The sequence below is a fragment of the Chionomys nivalis genome, chromosome 6, assembly GCF_950005125.1.
Source record: "Chionomys nivalis chromosome 6, mChiNiv1.1, whole genome shotgun sequence".
In the NCBI taxonomy this organism is placed as follows: Eukaryota; Metazoa; Chordata; class Mammalia; order Rodentia; family Cricetidae; genus Chionomys; species Chionomys nivalis.
In genome coordinates, this window is record NC_080091.1 from 88,008,035 (window position 1) to 88,032,353 (window position 24,319).

Here is a 24,319-nt window from a genome sequence, read left to right on the forward strand (position 1 = left end):
TAACCTCTAGGGCTGCTTCTGTGCCCATTGATGCAGACAAAGTCAGTCCTCCAAACACACAAAATCAAAGCACCCCCACTTTGGTTTTTAACTCTCAGCAATCCTCTGTCTCCTCATTTGGTTGTGCTGTAATCCTTTTCCCCCTTTAGTTCTGCTGTACGAAGGCCTTGTGCTTCTGGGATCACTCTGCACTGTTCCAGCCCCATGGTCTTTTACTTTTGTCAGAAACTGTCCTACCTTTTCATGTATCTGTCTCTTAACTGCCTGGAATGCCCGGCTCAACACAAGGCTTTACAGTCTGGGGTTAGGGACTATCATTACTTTTGTTTGGGAAATCCCAAATTTTGTTTTGTTGTTGTTTTGTGTTTTTTGTTTTCTTGTGAAAGGTTTTCTGTGTAACAGCTCTGGCTACCCTGGAACTCATGAGATTCACCTGCCTCCACCTCTCTCCACCTCCAGAGTGCTGGAGGCCTATGTCACCACTGCCTGACATAAACTTTGTATTGAAAAGAGAAGCAGGTATGGAACACACACATGGTAGAAAAGGTACAGTACCCTTTCAAAGTTTTTGGTCTCCTACAAGTACACAGCTCTAACTGCTACTCTCTGTTGGTGCAAGACTTCAGTAGAGTCCTAAGGCTCAAACCAGAGAGAGGTTCCAGAGTTCAGCAGCCTCAATATAAGCAATCTAAGGCCACTACTAGATGACAAAAGAGTGGAGAAACTGCAACAAATGAGTGAGTCTAGAAGAAGGGATGAACTGAGCAGGGGACTTGCCACATTCCAGCCTAAGCAGTCACTAGTCGTCCTAAAAAACACTGTTCTAATCTCAAGTCCTAGGAAGGAGGACTGTTGTTTCCTGTCTGGTTCCAACATGAGGTAGGTTAAGTGTTTAAGGAAGAGAAGGACTGAACTTAAGAGTGGAGGGTGTTTAAAATTTAAAAGAGTTTCTCTGTATAGTCCTGGCTGTCTTGGAACTTTGTAGACCATGTTGGCCTCAAATGTACAGAAATCCGCCTGCTGCCTCCCAAGTGCTGGAATTAAAGGCAAGGGTCACCACCCGCCAACCCCACCCCCCCAAATTCTTAAAATGCATTGAATATTCCCCTACGCTACAGTAAATCTTATCTGTATACTCTTAGCACTCCAGATGTGGAGGCAAGAGGCTTTGATCGCCACTATCACCCCCATAAGCCTTTCCACAAACATAAAAAGTGAAGAGAAGTAAAAGAAAAATTTAGAAGTCTCTTTTACTTAGAATTTCTTTTGCTTGTTTCCTTGAAATGGGATTTCACAGCTGATGGTGGCTTCCAACTCTCTATGTTGCCAAAGGGCCCCAAACTCCCAATTCTCTTGCCTCTACCTCTCCAGGGCAGGAATTATGTTGGATCACAGCATCTATCTGCAACAAAAATTTACTGGTAATTTGATATGTGCTAGGCATGGATAAGAATCTGTCCTGACTAGTTTATACTTAGTGAAGAACTGAGGACTATAAATAGGTGATAAATATAGAAAACATAGTTATCTTTTAGTATCTCAGGAAATTGGTTCCAGCACCAAAAACAAAATCCATGGGTGCTCAATGCCATCAAACATTTAAAACTAAAGCATATGTACCTAACTGAATGGGCTATATGCATTGTGTTATTTAAAATATAATGAAAATCTCCATGCTTGATTCTTCTTCCAGAAGAAATTTCTTCTGGAAGTTTATTTTGTGTTATTCTCTTTTATCCTTGTAAATGTCTGTGCACTACATGAATGCTTGGTGCCTGAGAAGGCCAGAAAAAAACCACACTAGATCCCCTGAACTGGACAGTTGTGAGCGCCCAGGCACAGACTGGGAAATGAATCCAGGTCTCTAGAAGAGCCCATCCTCTGGATACTTCTGATCTATAGCTGGTTGAATCCTTCAACAAAAAAATTACCTGCATGGGGGCAGGTGAGGATTTTGATTCCTTAGACAGTTAGTTAATCTGTGTTTGTGTCAGCATGCTTGATGAAGGCCAGAGGACAAGCTGTTATTTGGCTCTCTCCCACCACCATGTAGACTTTGGTTCTGGAACCCTGCTTGCCAGCCTTGGCTTCATGTATCCTTTTCTGCTGAGCCTTCTCACTAGTTTCACAAAGATTTTAAATAAGGTGATTCAGAGTAAGTTTTATGAAGGTGCAATATTTCAATCAAAGCCTAATACCAATGTGCAAGCCATAAGTCTTGGACCTGTATATTCAAGTAAACCAGCATGGCTGACAGGAGTAGAAAATGAATTTTAGGAATAGTAACAGATCTTTACATCCTAGACTTAGGAAGGGTCTTAGCCAGGCATTATTTTACATACCTGTAATTCCAGCACTCCAAAAGCTAAGACAGGAGGAATGCCATGAGTTAATGGACAACTATGGCTACACAGTAAGTACTAGACTTAGCCATGTTATAAAACCAAAGATAATAAAAAGGTTGAAGAACCAGCAAGGGAGACAGCACAGGACAGTATGAATGCCCTACACCAAGTAGATGAAAAGTCAATTAGGCAATCTATCAAAGGGAGCTGAGCATTACTGAGAAGAAGAGAGGTGACTCTGTGCGGCTGCATACTTCCTGACCTTCCAAAGCACCTGAGTTTGGGTCTCAGCATCCATGTCAGTCAGCTCACAGACTAACTCCTAACTCCAGGAGATCCAAACCCTCTTCACTCTGTGAGCACCTATGCAGGTCTGGCATAGTCACATACATATGCACATTAAAAAATATTTCCTTCCGAGACAGCCTGTCTTAAAAACTCTGCTGGCCTCTAACTCACTGCCTCTGCTGGGATTAAAGGCACGCACCACTCTGCCCATCGTTTTTATTGTTTTGCTTTCTTGTGTTTTCCAGATAGGGTTTCTCTATAGCTTTAGAGTCTCTCCTCTGTAGACCAGGCTGGCCTCGTATAAAGGCCTGTGCCACTATAGTCAGTCTTGTTTCAGTTTTTAAATATGAATGAGTATGTTGACTTTAGCTACAAGAAACTTATAAGAGAACAAGGAATCTATGATCCTAGGTAAATGAAAGGTAAAGTCAGGTAGATCAGGGCTATACATGACCCTGTCTCAAAAACAAAACAAAACAAAACAAAAAGCCTGCATGCTGATCCAGGAACTCAGAAAACACAGGAATAAAGGAAGATTGCTCCAATAGCATCCAATAGGAAAGAACAGATGATTTAGCATGCAAATTGGGGGCTGGGGGGTTATGGTCCTGGCTACTAAACATTTATTCCCTGGCTGGATGAATATTAGTGGGTGGATAGAGAAAGTGGGAATGATCTTTGGAACTGTTCTTTGGCTATGTCAATGTCCTTACTGATGTAAGAAATTTATTAAAGTTTTATGAAATGTTAAAAAAAACGTGCTGGAAGAAAAACAGAAGGTAGAAAGAAAATGATCCAGGTGAGACTAAACTAAAAATACAGTGTTTTAATTACTGATCTGTATTAAAGGGCTAAAAAATCATTCTTTGTTATCTAAAAGGGATGGAGTCTGCAAGCACCTCAACATCACTAAAATGCTAAGACGCATATATCCCTTCTATAAAACGGAATGATACTGGCACACAACCTCAGACAATGCAAATGACAGGTAAACAGTTATTTTGTTGAGTTGTTTGGGGAAAAAAGAGAAACTTCTGTGTAAGTCCAGTCCAGTTGCAGTTTGGGAAGATGGCTTTCAATCTAAAATTACAATAGTTAACTATAAAAGGTAAAGGTGTGGAACTCACAAACAAAAAAAAGCTGAGTGATTATCAAGGATGGAAGGTTTCAGCAATAATAATACTTTAAAGTATTTAAAGTGAAACCTGTCAGGGTGGAATTTTATTTTTTTAGATACAATTATTTGTTGGGATGCACGATGTGAATTAGAATGGAGTAAAAAATAGCAAAATGATAGTATAAAGTAAATATTGATAAGCAGGATGCTGGCCAAAGAGTTGAAAGTGCAATTGAAAAGGGAGTGAAGCAAAAAGGAATAATCACATGGTACATGTGCTGAGATTATGACACTGATTTGTTTACAAATAAAAGTTTATGGAAGGGGCTGTACATACACACACCAATACAGAGCTAAAAAATTTCGGGAAATTTATAAAGAAAGAAGTATGCAGGTGGTGAGACCAATTCAATAAACTATATATATGTATACAGTGTCAAGTACAAAACCCAATTGCTAATATCCTACAAAAACAAGCAATTTAGTCTCACCTTAAATCCTCTTGTCTTAGGCTCCCACATGCTAGGACTGTAAGTATTAGTCATCTGTAGACGACTCAACCACAATGACTTAAAAGCAGCATTTACCAATCACCGAGAGGGAACAAAAGTATTAAAAAGCCAACAAGAAATAATTTACTGAGCGTTACCATTCTATAGCACATCCATTCTACTAGTGGAGAGAGCTAAGTAAAATATAAGGTTAGGAATGGAACAGTCAGACGCGGAGGCACACACCTGTACTTACAGCACTTATGAAGCAAAAGTGCTAGAAACCAGGAATTCAAGGAGAGTTTTGGCTACAGAACAGTGCAGAGGACAGCCTGGGCTACATGAGACCTTGTCTAAATAAACAAAATGGATGTTCAAAACTGAAAAGGGAAGCAGGACAGTGGTGGCACATGTCTTAAATCCCAGCACTCGGAGGCAGAGGATCCATCTCTGAGTTCAAGGCAAGCCTGGTCTCTAGGATGAGTCCCAGGACAGCCTGAACTACATAGAGAAACCATGTCTCAAGTCCCTCTTCCCCACACCCTCAAAAGCAATGAAGAGGGAAGAGAGGAAGGTAGAATGGAGGGAAACACTAGGGCATCTAAGAACATTCAAGAAGATGCAGGATGAGTAGAACAGATCTATAATGAAATTTTAACTGTAATTTATTTTTTGAGACATGTCCATGTTAGGTAACCCTTGGTTATGCAGACCAGGCTGCCGCAAACCCATAGAAAACCCACCTCAAATCCACCTGCCCTGCTTTCCAAGTATCTGGATTAAAAAGGAGTGTACACCGAACTTTGTAAACTATTTTACAGAAGACGGGAATGCTGGCATCCCTTCAATCTCTGCACTTAGGAGACAGAGGCAGGGAGCACTCCATGAATTCAAACTAGCCTGGTCTACATAGTGAGTTTGAGGACAACCAAGGTTGTGTAGTTAGACCCTAACCAAAACAAACAAACAAACAAACTCAAAAAAACCAAACAAATTTTAAAACATGTAAAGAGGGGTAAGGAATAGTGGAGATAGGCAGATTTTACAATTCCTTACTATAATATATATATATATATATATATATATATATATACACACACACATTAGGTTTTTAATCTTTGCTATACTTAGTTTTTACTCATTTCACAGTTTAAATTGAACATATTATTGTAATAAGTAATAAATGATGAATAATTTTTTTCCTTTTTGTCCTTTTATTGCTGTTTGGAGGGGATATGGACTAAAGATGTGAGCTACCATGCCAATCTGTCTTAAGCTGTTTCCTAGCTGAGCAGTTTACAGATATCATAGGTATAAAAAAGTACTTAAGATAAACAAATTTGTATCTTGGCTACAGAATAGATTATTGTTGGATCTGTAAAACAGTTATTTATACCTCCTGATACTTTAAAATAAAAATTTAAGTAGCCAGGCATTGATAGAGCACGCCTTTAATCCCAGCAATCGGAGAGGAAGAAGCAGGAGGATCTCTGAGTTTGAGGTCAGCCTGGTCGACGAGAGCTAGTTCCAGGATAGCCAGAGATACATAGAGAAAGCCTGCCTCAAAATAAACAATCAAACAAACAAATATTTAACGTACATGATCACGCATAAAAAATTAATAAAGGAAGGATGTTATGCTCAATTAAGAGAGTAGGTGTGGTCAGTAGTTCAGGACTCGCTGTGCATGCGGAAGGGCAAGTTCAATACCCAGCACCAAAAAGGAGGAAAGGATATCTGAGTGTAATTATTTTTACCAAGACTGAGAACACCACCACACATTAGTGTTATGAGGGGCATTAACATATTAGATGACAGCCAACTTTGAAAGCACATAAAGATGACTGAAGATACATGCAAAATGATAACAACCTTGGACTGATCAAGGTCTTGGGGGAAGAAAGAAATATTAAACATTAATACACTTCTGAGAAGAAAATTGGTTCTCGCAGAAAGCTGGAGCACAGCAGTGAATCAGGCACCTTTTGCAAGCTAGATAAGCCGTCTACCACTCACAGGTTCCTACTTTCATTTTGACATTTTCCTTAATTTTTTTTTTACTTTCCCCCTGCGGTACTAGAAATCAAATTTGGTTAAGAGCATGATCACTATGATAAGTAATGCATGTTAATAGAGAAGGAAACCAAATACCACGGAGACGATACATGTAGGAGAAAAACAGCAAAATGATAAAGAATGGGCTCCATGTAAAAAACTTCCATTACCTTTTCGCATGTTAATAGAGAAGGTAACCAAATACCACGGAGACGATACATGTAGGAGAAAAACAGCAAAATGATAAAGAATGGGCTCCATGTAAAAAACTTCCATTACCTTTTCCAGGTCTAGCTCCTCCAGCAGTATGCTGGCATTCTTATTCGCTTCAGCAGCCTGCCTGTCTTTGGCTTGTACTATTGACTCCATACAAAGATGACACTTCTTTAGCATCTCCTGCAATGACAAGTTGGAGACATTTCCACCACATTTACTCAGACTCTGAAAAACATAATCTTCATTAAAGTACTTAAAAATGAACATTTGGCCAGAGATTGGGGGAGGGGTTTATTTGGGAAGAAGTGATGTGTAGATAACAAACTGTACATTTCAAAAAAAAAAAAAAAAAAGTAAGAGCTTCCCATTTTCAAATACACACTTAAAATATAGAAATCAAGCATATTGCATACGCACAATGTACGTAAAAACGTAAGCAAAACAATCATGAATAATATAAATAAGTCAAAAAAAGCATTCAACATAAATACAATAATTTTTTTCCTACAAATGAGGTCAATGTCAACAGATATATGTAAAGCATATACAGGGGGGTGTTTAAACTTAGTGATTTGATTTCAGTCTCAAAATAAAGAGCATAAGAATATTCCTTTCATTATCAGTATCAGTAAAAAATATTAAGTGGTGGCACACACCTTACCTCCAGCACTCGGGAAGCAGAGGCAGGCAGATCTCTAAGTATGAGAATAGCCGCAGATACACTCTGTCTTGAAAAACCAAAAAGCGCCAGGCGGTGGTGGCGCACGCCTTTAATCTCATCACTCGGAAGGCAGAGGCAGGTGGATCTCTGTGAGTTTGAGGCCAGCCTGGGTCTATAAGAGCTACAGGACAGGCTCCAAAGCCTGTCTCGAAAAACCAAAAAGTAAACAGTATTTTCTCCAGGTGCGATAGTGGTAGATGTAGGCAGATTTTTGAATTCAAGATTAATACAGTCTACAAACTGAGTTAAGGACATCAGCCTCAACTCTCAACAAAAAAACCTGCCACAAACATCCAAAGTAAGGCAAGGCAATGAATTAGAAAGGTAAGCTGATTAATTATCATGCAACATTATTTACATTTGTTGGCCTTTTCATTTCCAAAGGAATATGGGTACACACACACACACACGTCACAAGCATAAAATGATAGTGGAAGATAGCTATTAGATCTCTAATCAGACTTATTTTTTTTCTTCGCTACATCTGCCATAATTCAAGTAAAAAAATGTTGGATAGGATCTGGAAGAGAATATAGGTCCTGGGGCAAGTCAAGAATACATGACATCGGACAGGCAGCGGTGGCGCTCGCATTTAATCCCAGCACTTGGGAGGCAGAGACGGGGATCTCTCTGAGTTTCAGGACAGCTAGGGCTGTTACACAGAGAAACCCTGTCTCAAAAAACAAAACAAAAACAAAAAAACAATACATTACAAATCTAGGTAAATCTTTTTAAAAGTTCATAAATATTAAACAAAACTGTTATATAGTATACTTTATGACTCATGCCGAGTTTATTGGCACAAAAGTTGTATTAACCAAAAGAAATCCTAGCTCATACATAAGGTGAATTTGAGCAATACATTACCTTATCGGTGATGGTTGCTATATACCGCATGCATTCAGAATCTGATGGGAACTGATTGACTTCTTTGACCAAGTAGCGTACCACCTTCACATGACCCTAAAAATAGATACCACCAAATGCAAGTTGCCAGTCATGCATGACAAGTACCTTTATCTGCTAAGCCATTTTGCCCAATCTGTTTGAGGTATTTCCTTATCTCCCTTCTTTTTTGTAGTCCTGACTGTCCTGGAAGTTACTCCAGACAGACCAGGTGGTCTTCCAGCTCATCTCGGTAAGCTTCTTTCTCCACTGGAATTAAAGTACTCACCATACTGAGGCCAGTCTTGAACCTGTTCTGTGAGGGACTACCACAGCCTCCAAAATAATGAAATGCAGATGTGAAAAAATGGAGTTCTCTCTTCCCTTTAATTTGTATTAATTTGTTTTATTTTTTTAAAGTCTTTAAATGAATACTCACAGTCTTTAAAATACCTATAGGCCACAACTCATACAGCACCCTCTCCAATAACATTCATTAAAAAGAAAGAGAGGAAAAGAGAGAAAGAATGTAGGAACACAGGAAGCTGCTGGACTTGATAGCCTTTCCTGTAATACCAGGACTTGCTAAAAGTTGGTAACAATAACATAGGACTTCAGAAGGATTATAGAACTTAAAACAACCTCTATATGACATCCAATAAAATGGCAACAGTTTAAGGGGAGATTTAAACTACACAAAGAACAAAGAAAGCAGTGAGAAAAAACATGAGCACTCTGTTGCTGACAGAGGTCAGCAGACAGGATGTAAGACAAAGATCAAGCAACGTTACACGATTCTTCCATTAGGGATTCACAGTGGAAGGTGAGCTCTAAACATGCTATACTGAAAAGCAGACCAGTCAAGAGAATACTAACACAGTGGAGCAGCAAGGAAAGGCTAACTTGTTTGATGACTCAGCCAATATGCCTAGATAATGAACCACTGAGAAAGAGTAGATTTGAATACTGAAGGGAAAAAGCAAGTAGCCATGTAGTCCATGATAACCAGAAGCAAAGTGGAACAAAGAACAAGAGTCAGTAACGGGAGTGGTGGTACACACCTTTAGTTCCAGCAAAGGAAGTAGAGGCAGGCAGAACTTTATGAGTTTGAGGACAGAATGGTATACATAGCTAGCTGTAGGCTAGCCAACACTACAGAAAGACCCTGTTTCCAGATGAGAAAAACCAGGCTAAAGCCCAAAAATCATCAGCAACAAAATAAGAAGAACCAGAAAGGATGAGATAAAGAGCATGTCTTGTAACTTATATACTAAAAACAGCCCAGGATTTATCATGTACAAGTTATTTCCTAATACTAGCTTTCTGTGTTGTCAGGATTAAGTCCACTGTTTCACGCACACCAGACAAGCACTCTCTTGTTAAGCTATATCCCTAATGAGGGATTTTTTTCTTTTAAGTAATGCAATCTAAAATGTTTTAATACAATTTAAAAAAATTATATAGATGTATCTCCACTAGAAGGACAGAGGAAGAATGTCTAAGGTTCAAGCTCCATCTTATTATAGTGACTTTCAAGACAGCCTAGACCAAGAAATTGTGTCTCTACAAAAGTAAACAAATATAGTTCTTGAAATAAGTATCAAATTATGCTAAAACCGAATTACATTATCAGTGTGTGCTAAAGCAAATATTTAATCAACACACACAGCTCCGTGCAACAGCACTGCAGAGGAAAAAAGGCTGCTTTTGCTTCATTTAAAATTCTTATTTCTAGTTCTAACACTAATTTTTCAATAAACTATTAATAGTGAGGTTTTCTTTGATTTATTATTCCCTAATATTTAAAACCAAGAATAAGGTCATGCTTATTATTGCACACTTTCAGTCCTGCTGCTCTAGAGGCAAGATTAACATCAAGTTCCAAGCCAGTCAAAACTGCATAGTGAGATCCTGTCTCAAAGTCAAGACAAAAGCTCCAATAAATAAATAAAATCAATGATAAAATGAAATCTAGTTTATTTTATAATGGTAATTTAGGAAAACATCTAAACATTAAAAGTGTAACTAAATTTTGAACGTGAAGCTTAGGTGTCTGTGGTAATTTGTAAGTGGCCTCCATAAACCCATAAGGAGTGGCAGGCACTATTAAGAGGTGTGGCCTTGGAGGAAGTGTGTCACTGTGGAGATGGGCTCTGAGGTCTCATATATGCTCCAGTCCTACCCAGTGTCAAAAGTTGACTTCCTGTTGCCTGCAGATAAAGATGTAGAATGCTAAGTTCTTTCTCTAGCTCCATGTCTGCCTGCATGCCACGACATTCAACCATCACGATAAAGGACTAAATCTCAGAAATGTAAGCCACCCAACTAAATATTTTCCTTTAAGAGATGCCATGGTCATGGTGTCTCTTCACAGCACTAAAAATCCTAAGACACTATCTTTGTTTTATTTTACTTATTGAGTATGCGTATGTCCGTAATGTATGAATATGGGTGCCTATGCCAGGAATGCATTTTGTAGAGGTTATAGGATAACTTTGTGGAGTTGGTTCTCTTTTTACCATTATATAAGTTCCAGGGTTCGCAAGTTGCCAGGCTTGTATATCATGTAGTTTTATCCACTTACCCACTGAGCCATCTGGCTGGCCATCCTAGAAGATCTTCTTAAAGGATTCCTTAGTTTTGATGTCCAATATGAATTACATTCACAGAACTTCAGAAATACTAGATCTATTTGGTTTACCAGTAGAGTATTTCATTTGCACACAGTATTACTAAACACTAAGCCAGGCTCTCCCTAGCACAGATCAGCACGTGCAATGCATTCAAATGAGGATGAGGTGTGCTACCTTTCTAAATGCAGCCATGAGAGGTGTTATCTTGCGGTTATCTGCTGCATCTACATCTGCACCTGCTTGCACCAGTAGCTGAACCACATCTAGGTGTCCACCATTTGCTGCCAGCCATAGCGGAGTATTCCCCTTCTTGTTACGCACATCGATATGAGCTCCCCTGGAAACGAATGACAGACAGCACTTTCTTAAATGAGATGAAATGATAGGGACAACAGTAGGGAAAAAAATCAACTACTGTGATAATTTAGAGGAAAATAAATACTCAAGTATGAATTCATTTTTTTAAGAATTGTATTAGAGAATTTCTATCTATAACTATCAAATTAAATATCTATATATTCAATATATGTTTCCCTTATTTACAAATGACTGTGTAACTTTGAATTCCAACTCAGATATTTTATATCCACGTATTTACAGTACACGGAGGGGAAGAGCTTTAGTGTCCAGTTTAGACTCAGAATCAAATATTAGGTATGTGGGATGCCTACAAAAAAATTTAAGTATTTTATTGGTTTTTCAAGACTGGGTTTCTCTGTAGCTTTGGAGCCTGTCCTGAAACTAGCTCTTGTAGATCAGGCTGGCCTCCAACTCACAGAGATCCACCTGCCTCTGCCTTCTGAGTGCTGGGATTAAAGGTATATGTCACCACTCACTGCCCAGCTAAGATTTTATTTTAAGATATAGTCAACCCTGGCTGTCCTGGAATTCACTATGTAGACCAGCCCAGCCTCTAAATCAAAGATCTACCTGCCTCTGTCCCCTAAGAGCTGCAATTAAAGGCATGTGCCACTAGCTAGTTAGTCACAGACAAGCATTTTTCATTCATTCGTTCATTCATTATACAATATTCTGTATGTATGTATGTATGCCTGCTGGCCAGAAGAGGGCACCAGACCTCATTACAGATGGTTGTGAGCCACCATGTGGTTGCTGGGAATTGAACTCAGGACCTCTGGAAGAGCAGGCAATGCTCTTAACTTCTGAGCCATCTCTCCAGCCCCCAAGCATTTTTCTTAAAACCTAGCAGGCAGCTACTAAATAACTAAAAGTAACAGTTGCCCTTCATCCTGTCTGATACTGAATAGTTACTATCAATTTAGAGACTAAAGCAGTGTAAGAACAGAAAATGTAGGTTACAGAATTAATTTTATTTTGTACACAGTGAGAGTGCCCAGGAAATGATTAGCACTTACATTCACAAACAAAGGATATGCTCAAACATACCTGCCAATAAGAAGTTCACAAAATTTATAATGCCCTTTATCTGCGGCTATGGTTAAAGCTGTATCTCTTGAGGAGGGCACTGGAGGGGCATTAACATCAGCACCTTTGTCCAAAAGAACTCGGCCCACCTCTGCATACCCTCCAGAGGCCGCTTCCATTAGTGGTGTAAGGCCAGTCTAGGTTTAATGGAAAATAAATAAATAAAAAAAAAAAACAATAAAAAAAAAAAAAAACTATGGAAGAGACCAGAAATAGCCAAAATGTTAACAATCTCGGGAGCAACATGGTATATTTTCTACAGATTCATAAATTTGTACTGACAGTTGTTGTGAGTTATATTTAATTAAAACATTTATTTACCTAAAATCAGAGGTATGGTGAAAAGAATTTGAATAAGATCCAAGTCCAATGATGTGAATGACAGTACATGTTTCCTGTCCTTTCAAAATAATCGCATTGTTTTCAGCTAATTAACCTATCAATAATACTTTAAAAAGCATATGCCCAAGTATTTTCATAAATGACTTCAACCATATAGTAAATTAATGTGATAGAAAGTCATAAAATCATAACTTCTACAATAAACCTGTTCTTTCATGTCTAAAACCATTTCTCTCAGATACGTATTTTGTCTCCATGACAAAGCTCTCACAAATGGCAAGTTTCAGCATCTTTCTTACCTTAGCTCTGTGTTCAACGTTTGCTTTTCTATCAAGCAGAAGACTAACCACTTCAGTTCTTCCTTGGAAGCAGGCTAAGGTAAGGGCAGTGTTCCGATTGGTTTCTATTTGAGCATTTATGTCAGAGCCCATGTCTAAGAGGAGCTTAACTGCAGCTGTATGCCCGTTCATAGCTGCTAACATCAGTGGAGAAATGCCCAATTTGCTACCAGTTCTGGGGGTGAAAAATAACGGGGAAACAATGTGTGTCACAGCAGAAAAACGGCAATGATAAAAAAAATTGAATATAAAAATTTCTCTCCTGTTCTTTTGAGACAGAGTATCTTCTAGTCCAGGTCAGCTAGCTTCTAGCTGAGAATGACCCCAGCCTCCCAAGCTCTTCAGTCACGGCAGTGGACCCACCGACCAAGTCTGGCTAACACTCTTTCCTTCTAGGATTATTTAACATTTTAACTACTTGTCTCAGCCCTTGCATCTTTTGAGATACTACTAAAACTTCCTTTTAGCAGATGCCAAATAACCAGCTAGGGAGTGGAGTCTCATCCTATGATGATGGAGCAAATATCTACCTCTTTAAATTTTATAACTTTATAAAAATTTTATACCACTAAAATAGCAGTTCCAAAAATTTACACCACAATATTCTTAATAAAGTGCCTACAGACAAAATAAATAAATAAACAAACAAACAAATAAATAAATAAAGCAAGCTTGCCTAGAATTGATCTCAGCTCCTGCATTTAGCAATATTTTGATGATGTTCACGTAGCCACCAGAAGCAGCCAGGCTTAGAGGTGTGTAATCAGAAACATTCCTGTGTTCTTTATTTGCACCCCGAGCTAACAACAGCTCCACCACCTAGTAGGGGGAAAAAATAATAAAAAATAAAAAAGGTGGAAAGTATACTTTCTAAAGTCTGGTCTTTCTAAAGCAGGGGTTTTTTTTTTTTGGTCTGGTATATAACGAAATGAGAAAACTCTTCTTTATAGTTTTAGGCAACAAGGTTCTTAGAAGTCAACAGACAACAGAAAGCTCTCAAGTTAAAAAACAAACAAGCTTAAGAAATCTAATGAATACTCACAGAAGATTTAGACCTCAAATGTTGGAGGACGTAATTCAAAACCGAATACTTTTGTTACTTTTATCATATAGTTAGTTATAAAGGAAAACATGAGATAAGATTCATCTTATATGTACACATGAATGCACTAGAATTTGAGACAGGGCCTCACTATTTAAATCAGGCTGGAAGCAAATTCAGAGATTTGACTGCCTCCCCCTCCCAAGCACTGAGATTAATGGTGTGCGCCATGACAGCTGGCAATCAACATTTGCTTTTTGTTACAGAAGAGTTGAAAAATGTTCCCATGTTTTAACTTAACAACCTTAATATTATTCTGTGCCTGTGGGCACAGCATCAAATTTGACTTGGTAACAGAATATTGGGTGCATTACTTTTTAAGATGCTGGCAAACTGATCCCAAGAGCAGCTGTACTATTTATACCCTAGGAACAATACAGGAGTTCTGGCTGTTAATCTTCCGGGTCTCAAGAGCTTTTCTCTGAGACCCAAATTATTGAGCATTAAAGCATCAAGTGCATTTTGGCCATTCAGAGATATATCAGTTAAAATCGTGTTCAGATAAAGCTAAACATTACTTTGATTAAAGCTAGCAAGACTATGTGGTTTTACTTTTTATTTACTGTAAATGTCTGTACACTGAGGGCATATGGAATGCGGGTGGGAAGGCAGAGGACAAGTTTCAGAAGTTGGCTCTCACCATCCACCTCAAAAAGGCATCTTGCAGCCGGGCAGTGGTGGTGCATGCCTTTAATCCCAGCACTCGGGAGGCAGAGGCAGGCAGATCTCTGTGAGTTCGAGGCCAGTCTGGTCTACAAGAGCTAGTTCCAGGACAGGCTCAATAGCTACAGTGAAACCCTGCCCCCCCCCCCAAAAAGGCTCTTGCTCACTCTTACACAAGCTACCATGCTTGTGTTTTTCTTACTACATTTATTAATTAGCATGCGTCAAAAAATCAGATTGTCAGGCTGGGTGGCAAATATGTCTACATGTTGGGCCATCTGTTAGCCTGTTATGTATTGTTTTGTTTAATGTCAGTGTCTTTCTATAGAGCCCCAACTGAGTTCAATGCCCAGAGGGTCCAGGCACTAGCCAGTAGGCATGAGTTAGTCTATTCTAAACAGCTTGAGAGTTTCATAGCATTTGTCATGTAATAAATGCTTACAAATTTCATTTTTTCTAAACATTATTCTGTGATTTTACATTGAACTGACTTTCCTAATCATACCAACTATTTCACAATACCTGTTATAATGACACCAAATGGAAGCAATGTGTTTCTAGGCAAAGTTTCATACCAGAAAGTAGAATATTAAGTTATCTTGGCTTGGTTAGTTCCTGTGGTGCCAAGGATGATAAACCCCTTAGAACATGCTAGTCAATCATATTTACTGATGATTATATCTCCATCCCACATGTTTGATTTTAGATATAAAAAACTCACAAGTGAGGCCAGGCGGTGGTGGCGCACGCCTTTAATCCCAGCACTCGGGAGGCAGAGGCAGGCGGATTTCTGTGAGTTCGAGACCAGCCTGGTCTACAAGAGCTAGTTCCAGGACAGGCTCCAAAACCACAGAGAAACCCTGTCTCGAAAAACAAAAAAAAAGAACAAAACAAAACAAAACTCACAAGTGTAGCTTACTGCTTTTAAATGAAGTTACTTTATTTGACTTAAAATTAAACTATTTGTCAGTGTGTGAAAAAATACTATTTCAAGCTAAATCATAATGAAAAATTTAAAGTAGTACTTAGCCTCCAAAATTTCTATCATCCATTCTCATATTTTAATGGGAAATGGATAGGAATCTAGTGTGGTGGCTTGAATAAAATGGTCCCAGTAAGCTCATATATTTGAATACTTGTCATAAGGGAGTGATGTTATTTGAGAAGGATTAGGAGGTGTGGCCTGGTTGGAGGAAGTGTATCCCTGAGGGTGACCTTTCAGGTTTCAGAAGTCCAGAATCTTTCTTCTTGCTACCCATGCATCCTGATATACAATTCTAACTATTTCTCTGACACAATGTCTGTCTGCATGCCACTATGATCCCTGCTGTGACCATAATAAACTAAATCTCTGAAACTGTAAGCAAGCCTACAATGAAATGATCTTAAATTTATAAGAGTTGTTGTGGTCAGGACATCTCTTCACAGCAATAGAATAGAGACGAGGAAAGGTTTTAATTTTATTGTTGTTGTTTTGTTTATTAAGGGCATTGGCTCCCTGACAGAACTAGAGCTCTCTATGAAGAACAAGCTGGTCTCCAACTAAGAGATCTGCCTGCCTCTGCATACAGAATGCAGAAATTAAAAGCATGGGCTACCACATCCTGATAATTTTTAAGACTTTCTCCACCTCCACTGTGAATTACAGATGAAACAATCAGAAAGGAGCAATACAACAGAACAGGTGCTATGTTATCACCACAAGCATGAAACGTTGTATATTCATACAAGGGGAAAGGGACATAGGATTAGCCTAAATAAAAAGTTACCAAGAAACAGTCCATGTGTGTATCATGCCTTTGTTTTTAATCTATAATGCAAAGAAGCTCTAACCTTTTATATATATTTGTGCCATTTTTTTTTAACATTTCCCACTCTTGGATAGGAACTATAAAAATATCTTTTACTACTTTGTTCTGAAAACCTAGTTACTTAGGGATCGAGAAAAGGATGAGTTTTAAAAAATGCTTTGATTTTTATTATTGTGTGTTCTATGGGATCAAATACAGGTACATGTACCACAGTGAACATGTAGGGATCAAAGTACTAAAGAACTACTTTAGAAAGTCCTTTTCTTCCTTCCACGTAGAGATCTGCAGTTATCCGTCCTGTTCAATAACCCATTTTAAAAGTGAATGGGAAATTAATACGGATGAAAGCGTGATTTCTAGATCTAAGACTGGCAAATTCTGAATCCATAAAGATACTACAACTGACTTATTTAGCCTATATTCCCTGTAGAGATGTTTGAGGGGGAGGGGGAAAAAACTAGGTTAATGAGCTAATTATTAAATGCTACTAGACATAAAACTGATAACTTCACAGTTTGATTTTCTTGACCCTATATGATCAACTCCTGTCAGTTGGTCTGTCTGAAGTTCTAGAACATGAAGGATTAGTATATATAAGCACTGTACATCTCATCTAGAATGGCTTAATCTTTCTCTTAAAGACAAATGCAATACAAAGGATTCTTATGGCAGGTACTACTTTTAGACGAACAAGACTGTATGTTTACATTATGTGACTTTATGGGGAATATTATACGTAGTAATTTAAGTTACTGTGATAAATATAACAGGCAAAATGTTTCTATATGAAAAACAAATACATGAGTACATACATATTTGCTAAACAGAAAAGAAATTGCACTAAGAGCAAATGCTACCTCCTGTCTGCCCCCAGAACAAGCCAAGGACAGTGGTGTGTCCTTGGTTCTTTCTGATTGGGCTTCAATGTCTGCACCATTATCCAGCAATATTTCTACAACGCCAACATGACCAGCTGTAGCAGCCAAAATGAGTGGAGTAAAACCTAAAAAACAAAAATAAGAACAAAAATATCTGCTTACAACATGCTAAGCAAAGAAACAGTAACAACTGTTTTCCAATATAATTAAGCATATGTGGCTAAAAACTAATTGTTTCTAAATTCATATTTCCCACAAAACTTCTATAAAATAAAACTAACAAAAATAAGGGCTACCTTTCTTGTCTCGATGTTCAATACTAGCTCCTCTTTCTAGTAGTGTTTGTACCAGTTCCTCATGGCCACCAGCACAGGCAAGCGTTAGTGCAGTATCATGATTACTCTCAGTCTATAAAGAGAGAAAAGAAAAGCCATTAGTTTAACTAGTTCATTTAAATAACCATCCAGTGTTAATGTCAAAAACACACATACATATGTGCCTCCCTATGTTACATCAAGACCTCAAATCATGTGGCCCAAGCTTAGCTAAAATGAGTCATCTTCCTGCCTCAGGCTTCTTACTGATATATTATAAATGCATGCCACCAAGCCAGGCTTACACAAATCATTTGGATGGTATATGGTTTATTGCCAACCTCACCAATAAGAAGTCAATTCATGGTTTGTTTTTTCCTTTTTTGGTGGTAATGGTTCTGAAACTTTCCAGCTTGGGTCTGCCGCAGCTGAGGATGACCTTGAACTGTTTGTCCCTCATTGCCACTACCACTGGAATACTGAAATTACAAATCTGCTCCATATGCCTAACTTTAGTGACCTTTTTAGGTATACAAATAATATTCAAACTTTATAAACAATTATTAATGACACCAAAGGAAGAAAAAGGATTGTTTTCTATCATATGCTAATTTCAAGTATAAAATTGAGGGAAAAAACAGTGTGAATTCAATTTTGCTGTCACATATTAATAGAATAACATCTGTTTCTATTTCAAATAAATTTGCTTACATTTTGGGGATAGAACCTCACTGTACCCCAGGATGGCCTTGATCTTACATTGTTCCTTCAGCCTCTGCCTCTCTATTGCTATTATAAGCGTGTTAGCACACCTGACCTAATGTGTGTAACACACACATACACACACTTTGAAATGCATATAGACAGGCATACAGAAGAGTGATTCTTAAAGACAAAAACACAGAATGTAGGAATGGCAGGTGTCCAGGGCCTAGCTGAGAAGAGAGTGTGAAAAGGAAAGGACTATCCAGATTGCTCTGGAGATCAGAAGAGAATTCCTCTGGTGTCTTCACCTGATGCTCAACAGCCCATGCACAAGAGGAAATTATCAGAGGGCAGAAGTGGATCAGGTACAACACCAAGAACAGGAACACAGGCCCTACCAGCTAGAGCAGGAAACTTCCAGAACATGGAGGAAATCATGGAGAATCCTATGCAGAGACCAAATGAGTTGTGTTGGACCCATTTAAAAAAAAAAAAAAAAATCAAGCTGAAAAGCAAGCCTTTTCATAGATAAAAATCGAGCCAAGTGTGGTTTCAAACACGCTTAATTCCAGCACTCAGGAGGTAGAGGGAGTAGGATCTCTGAGTTCTAGGCCAGTCGGCTCAAAAAGCTAGTTCCAGGACAGTCAGGGTTGCTACAGAAAGACTGGTCTCAACAAACAAAGAAAAACAAAAAACAAAACAAACAAAAAATTAATAAATAAATAAATGTTTTTTAGTAATTTAAATGTGTTTAAAAATAAAGATCCTAAATTCTTTAAGGAATAAAATGTGTAATACACTATAAATTGAACAATAAAGACTGTGACTGTGCTAGGATATTACATAATTTAACTTCTGGACAAATGTGTGAATTAACACGGCTAGGGACTCATACCCTTTGCTTCTGGGACAGGATCTCACTATGTATCTCAAGAGGGTCTCCAATCATCCACATTACTTACTCAGGAATGAGGGAAATGCATGTGAATAGCACCATGCCTGGCTTTTAAGATAATCTTTAATTTAATTAATCAACCTAACTATTAGAAAGTGCTTTAGGTAGTCTGGAAAAATGACTTTTTCAGTTATGCAGTAACATTTAAATATAAATAAAGGTATTTCCAATATAATTCATATATAAAATTGAAAAGTATTGTAACAGGATGACAAAACTCTGGGGGAGAAGCTTCTGTCATGAAGGCTTTTCAACACCGAAATCATTCTCCGGTAAAGCAAATGATGTGATCATTTAACTATAAACTCAACATACACACCAATTTGCAAGACTTAACCGATGAAATAAAACTCCAGAAAAAAACAGCTTTAAACCCAGGCGGTGGTGGCGCATGCCTTTAATCCCAGCACTTGGGAGGCAGAGGCAGGCGGATCTCTGTGAGTTCGAGACCAGCCTGGTCTACAAGAGCTAGTTCCAGGACAGGCTCCAAAACCACAGAGAAACCCTGTCTCGAAAAAACCAAAAAAAAAAAAAAAAAAAACCCAAAAAAAACCAACCAAACAAACAAACAAAAAAAAAACAGCTTTATAACTCATTCCTTTTTATGGTGGACTTGCCTTTTTTTTTTCCCCATTGGAACATGAGACTGGATCTCTGTACTCTCTTGGAGATCTGTATGTAGACCAGACCAGCCTTGAAAAAGGAATTGAGTAGGTTTTCTTCTTTTGGGGGTCAGGAGGGAGTGTCTCACTTTGAAGCCCTGACTACCTAGAACTTCCTATGTAGACCACAGAGATTCACCTGTTTCCTGAGCACTGAGATTAAAGGAGTGTGCCACCATATTTTGTTCTTTTTACTTTTTAATGAGACAACTAAAAATGGTCTAAAAATATGTCTCTATTTTTCCTTTGTGGTTTTTAAATTAGTCGCACTATATAGCTGGGGTTGGCCTGGAAACTCAGTTCCACCTGAACCTACTGAGAGCACAAGTCATATGCCACTGCATCTCGCAAACTCCATTTTTATCCTTGATAATATGTTTATATCTCTATTACCACACTAAAAAAGAAAAACCATCTTTGGTTTGTTTTTGAGACAGGCTCTCACTATATAGACCAAGTGGGCCTTGAACTCAGAGGTCCACCCATCTCTTCCTCTAAAGCACTGAGATTTAAGTTTTGGTGCACCATGGCCAGTCCTCTAAATTCTTGAAAACTTTATGAATTTATGCTATATTTTCATTCTCAACCTACATGTAATATTTTGTCCAGAATACATTACACTAACTGAACATTGCAGAAATGACAACAGCTATAACTTCAAATATTGAAAGACTATTACTAATAACAGACTTAAATATTTATAGTGCTCTTATATAATAATATTTATATAATACAAGAAGTCATACCCTCCCAATAACTGTGAAAGCCAAACTCCATTACAAAAAAACTAAAAGACAAAAAGTGAAATTGATCAAGAGTCAAGAAATGAGAAAAGCCTACTAGTCAGTGATGGAGAGGGAGCCGCAATAGCTGCTCTGCAGAAGAGCCACTGATGCAGAGATCAGGGATGGCCACAATGGAGGCACACCAACTACAACAGTGGAGGACATGAAATTGTAGTGAGTGACAGCTCTGGACGTCAGTACATGATCTTCATTCCAAGTTTTATATTTTAAAAAAAAGAAAGAAAAGGAACCACATCTGATTTCAGAGAAAAGGCAACAAAAGCTCAGAGACACAACTTTCTGATGGCCAAACTTAATTGGTAACCAGAGATGGGCTTTCTAGACAGCAAACTGCTCGAACAGCATCACAAAGCTCTGAGTGAAACTTTTAAATACACATGGCCTATGTCCTCTCTTATTTTAAGAGTAAGCAACTCAACAATAGATTTAGGTTACAAAGCTTTGAAAACTTCCTTCGGGGACTAGTCTAACTTAAAATACACAAAAATATACAAAATTTAAAAAAGATAACCACAAAAAAATTCAGGTGATCAATATATAATATCCCTCATTATGAAGCATAAAGTTAATATTAATTAAAAGCATCACTTTCCACAAGTGCTCTATTCCATAATCTCGGGTTTACAAAGTGAGTATCTGTTATTCTACGGGGTCTTGTTAAGTACAGTACAGAGTCTATTTGAATTTAAGTTCAAGCTATTTTTAAAAGCTTATTAAACTATACATTTTAAGAAATAAAAAAATATTTTTACGCTGAGCAAGTAGAGTTGTCAAATTCCTTAAGGAAGCAAAGTTAGTTACAAAAATGAGAAGGCCCACTCCATATTTACAGTAAGAACTGGAAGTAAGTAACAAATATTTTTAAGATAACACGAGAACTTAAAGTTCAGAAAGATTGCTTCTGTCCCCCAAGACATTAATAAAATTCCAAACTGTTAAGAGTTCTGTGTTATAGCCCATGGGTAAAAATGACTGTATAGTTTAATATAAACAATGACTGACAGTGAACAGAAAGACAGACAAGAGTATCTGAGAGGGAAAGCACAGGAAGGATCCTTAGAAGACTTAACATCAGACACAGGCCAAGCAATTATTTTACTCCTTTATCAAGTACCCAGGGCAAAGTCTCAAACATAGAAAGAAATGGGGAAAAGGGAGGTGTGTAAAAATCAAAAACAAAAAAAAAACAACAACAAACAAACAAGCAAAAAAACTGGGCATGGCAGCAGCACTCAGACTGAGGGTGGAGTGGGGGAATCTCTGAGTTTGAGGCCAGCCTGTCTACATAGTGAATCCTAGGACAGGCAAGATTTCACAGTGAGAAACAGTCTCAAAAACAAACACCTAATAAATTATTTACATGACTATGTGAGAAGAAATGTGCAGGTGATATGGACACACACATACACTACTTAGTTCAAAGGATCACAAAATATATGAGTGCTGTAGAAAAAAGAAATCCTTTGATGAGCTAATTATTATGCAGATTGAAAACTCTCATTGAGAAAGTACACCTATTATTCCTAAATTAGTTATGCTTAAAACCGGGAAGGACTGATACAAACCCGCAAAAGGAAAATCTTCATAATTTCAAATATTTCCTCTTATATAGCCAGGTTATATATAAGAGTTTAAGGAAGAGAGTAACACTTCAGGATATCAAATAAATGAGAGTAATCAGTAAAATTAAACTTAATAACGTTTCTGAAAGTAGTTCATATAAAGTAGCAGTTGAATGTGTTAGCATATTTTTTATGAGACAGTATCTTTATGAATGTAGGCTGACATCGGGACTTCCCTTACTTGAGTGCTGAAGAGGCCAGAAAAAGGAATGAATTTTCCTGGAATCTGAGTTAGAGGCAGTTTGTTAGAACCTGAGTTAGAGTGCCATGTGGGTGCTAGAAACCATCTCTCCAACTGCTATATTTTGAGATAGGGTCTTGTTATACATGCCAGGCTAGGAAGCCACCATCCAACTCAGCCTCCAGCCTCAGATGTCCAATGCTGGGATTCTAGGCTGTGATATTTCATATAGTTAATTTCTTCCTCATTTCCTCATTACTTACTATCTGGATTCCAAAATCGGTAAGAATATAGAAAAACATTTAAGTAACTTTAGACAATTGAAGATAAAATGCAACTTCATTAATTTTGTTTTACTCTTTTAGGAGTTGGAGGAGGTAGTATTCAAGAGTCTCATTCTATACTCCACTTCAGATTATCCTCCTATTTCAAACCTTAAATTTTAGGTTCACAGAAATGAGCTATGTCCAACTATAATTTACATTCAGCTATAATTCAAGTCTCGATGCATAACAAGTTAAGCTTAATAGCTCATGTAACTCAGGCAGTAATCAATATACTATGTACCAATAGATGGCATTGAATTTAGATTTTCCTTATGCAACCGTGTGCTGGAATTAGAGGTATAAACAATCATATAGTTTTTATATGGTGCTGGGGAAATCAAACCCAGGATTCTGGATATACTAGGTAGTACTCTACCAACTGAGCCACATTCCCAACCCACCCACACCTCTGAATACATAATAAGGGATGGAAATAATGTATACTATTTTTTATTCACTTTTCTCACATTACTTCTAATTCGAGAAAAGTTTATAAAAGTTTGAGAATAACAAAGACAAGCAGGTCACATAAATATGATGTACCTATGATAGCAAAGAGGCTTAAATATGTTAAAAGACCATGAACAAAACAACTTGTTCTTTCTTATACTTAGTGTCTGTGAGAGTCAATAAAATTTCATACAATCAAAAAAAAAAAATTAAATCAAGGGTACCCAAGTTAATCTCCATCTTATCTACTGCCACGAAACCTTTTTCCCAGTTTGTGCTAGGGCTCAAATACACCTTCTGCACAACTGAATAGCATCATTAGAACAAAAGATTCTCTATCTCATGAAAGAGTGTTTAATCTCTTACAGATGCTCATCAGTCAGATATTTTTCAGTTTTCCATTTGTATCTTCCATCACACTTTCGTCCTATACACAAAAATATTCATGACATCAGGGTTCATGGGATTTTTACTTTAGTATCTGTTATTGGAGTGTCTTCTTTCTATGTGTTGCTTTCATTGGTTAATTAATAAAGAAACTGCTTGGCCTGATAGGTCAGAACATAGGTGGGTGGAGTAGACAGAACAGAATGCTGGGAAGAAGGGAAGTGAGGCAGACGCCATGATTCTCCTTCCCAAGACTGACGCTGGCTAGACTCATGCTGGTAAGTCATGACCTCATGGTGGCATACAGATATTAGATGTGGGTTAGTCAAGATGTGAGAGTTAGCCAGTAAGAGGCTGAAACTAATGGGCCAGGCAGTGTTTAAATGAATACAATTTGTGTGTTGTTATTTTGGGGCATAAGCTAGCCAGGCGGCTGGGAGCCAGGTGGCAGGAATGCAGCCCGCAGCTCCTTCTACAAGTATCAAATATTTTTAGAGGGATTTTATCAAAAAAAAAAAAAAAAGTGAGAGAAAAGCATTTTTTAAATTTTTGAGATACCTGCTTGGCACAGAAGCAAATT

The 24,319-nt window shown here is 37.9% G+C and overlaps 1 protein-coding gene across 4 annotated transcripts in view; it reads right to left on the reverse strand.

Moving 5' to 3' along the window:
• Nucleotides 1-24,319, reverse strand: part of Ankrd17 (ankyrin repeat domain 17) — a 147,571-nt gene that overhangs the window by 28,067 nt on the left and 95,185 nt on the right. For all 4 annotated transcript variants that reach the window (XM_057773135.1, XM_057773134.1, XM_057773137.1 and 1 more), the window contains 8 exons: nucleotides 17,628-17,739; nucleotides 17,311-17,456; nucleotides 13,554-13,696; nucleotides 12,839-13,052; nucleotides 12,159-12,334; nucleotides 10,926-11,088; nucleotides 8,101-8,196; nucleotides 6,576-6,692 (listed from right to left, as the gene is read on the reverse strand). In XM_057773135.1, coding sequence (XP_057629118.1) covers nucleotides 6,576-6,692; nucleotides 8,101-8,196; nucleotides 10,926-11,088; nucleotides 12,159-12,334; nucleotides 12,839-13,052; nucleotides 13,554-13,696; nucleotides 17,311-17,456; nucleotides 17,628-17,739 — 1,167 coding nt within the window. The remainder of the gene's footprint in view (nucleotides 1-6,575; nucleotides 6,693-8,100; nucleotides 8,197-10,925; nucleotides 11,089-12,158; nucleotides 12,335-12,838; nucleotides 13,053-13,553; nucleotides 13,697-17,310; nucleotides 17,457-17,627; nucleotides 17,740-24,319) is intronic.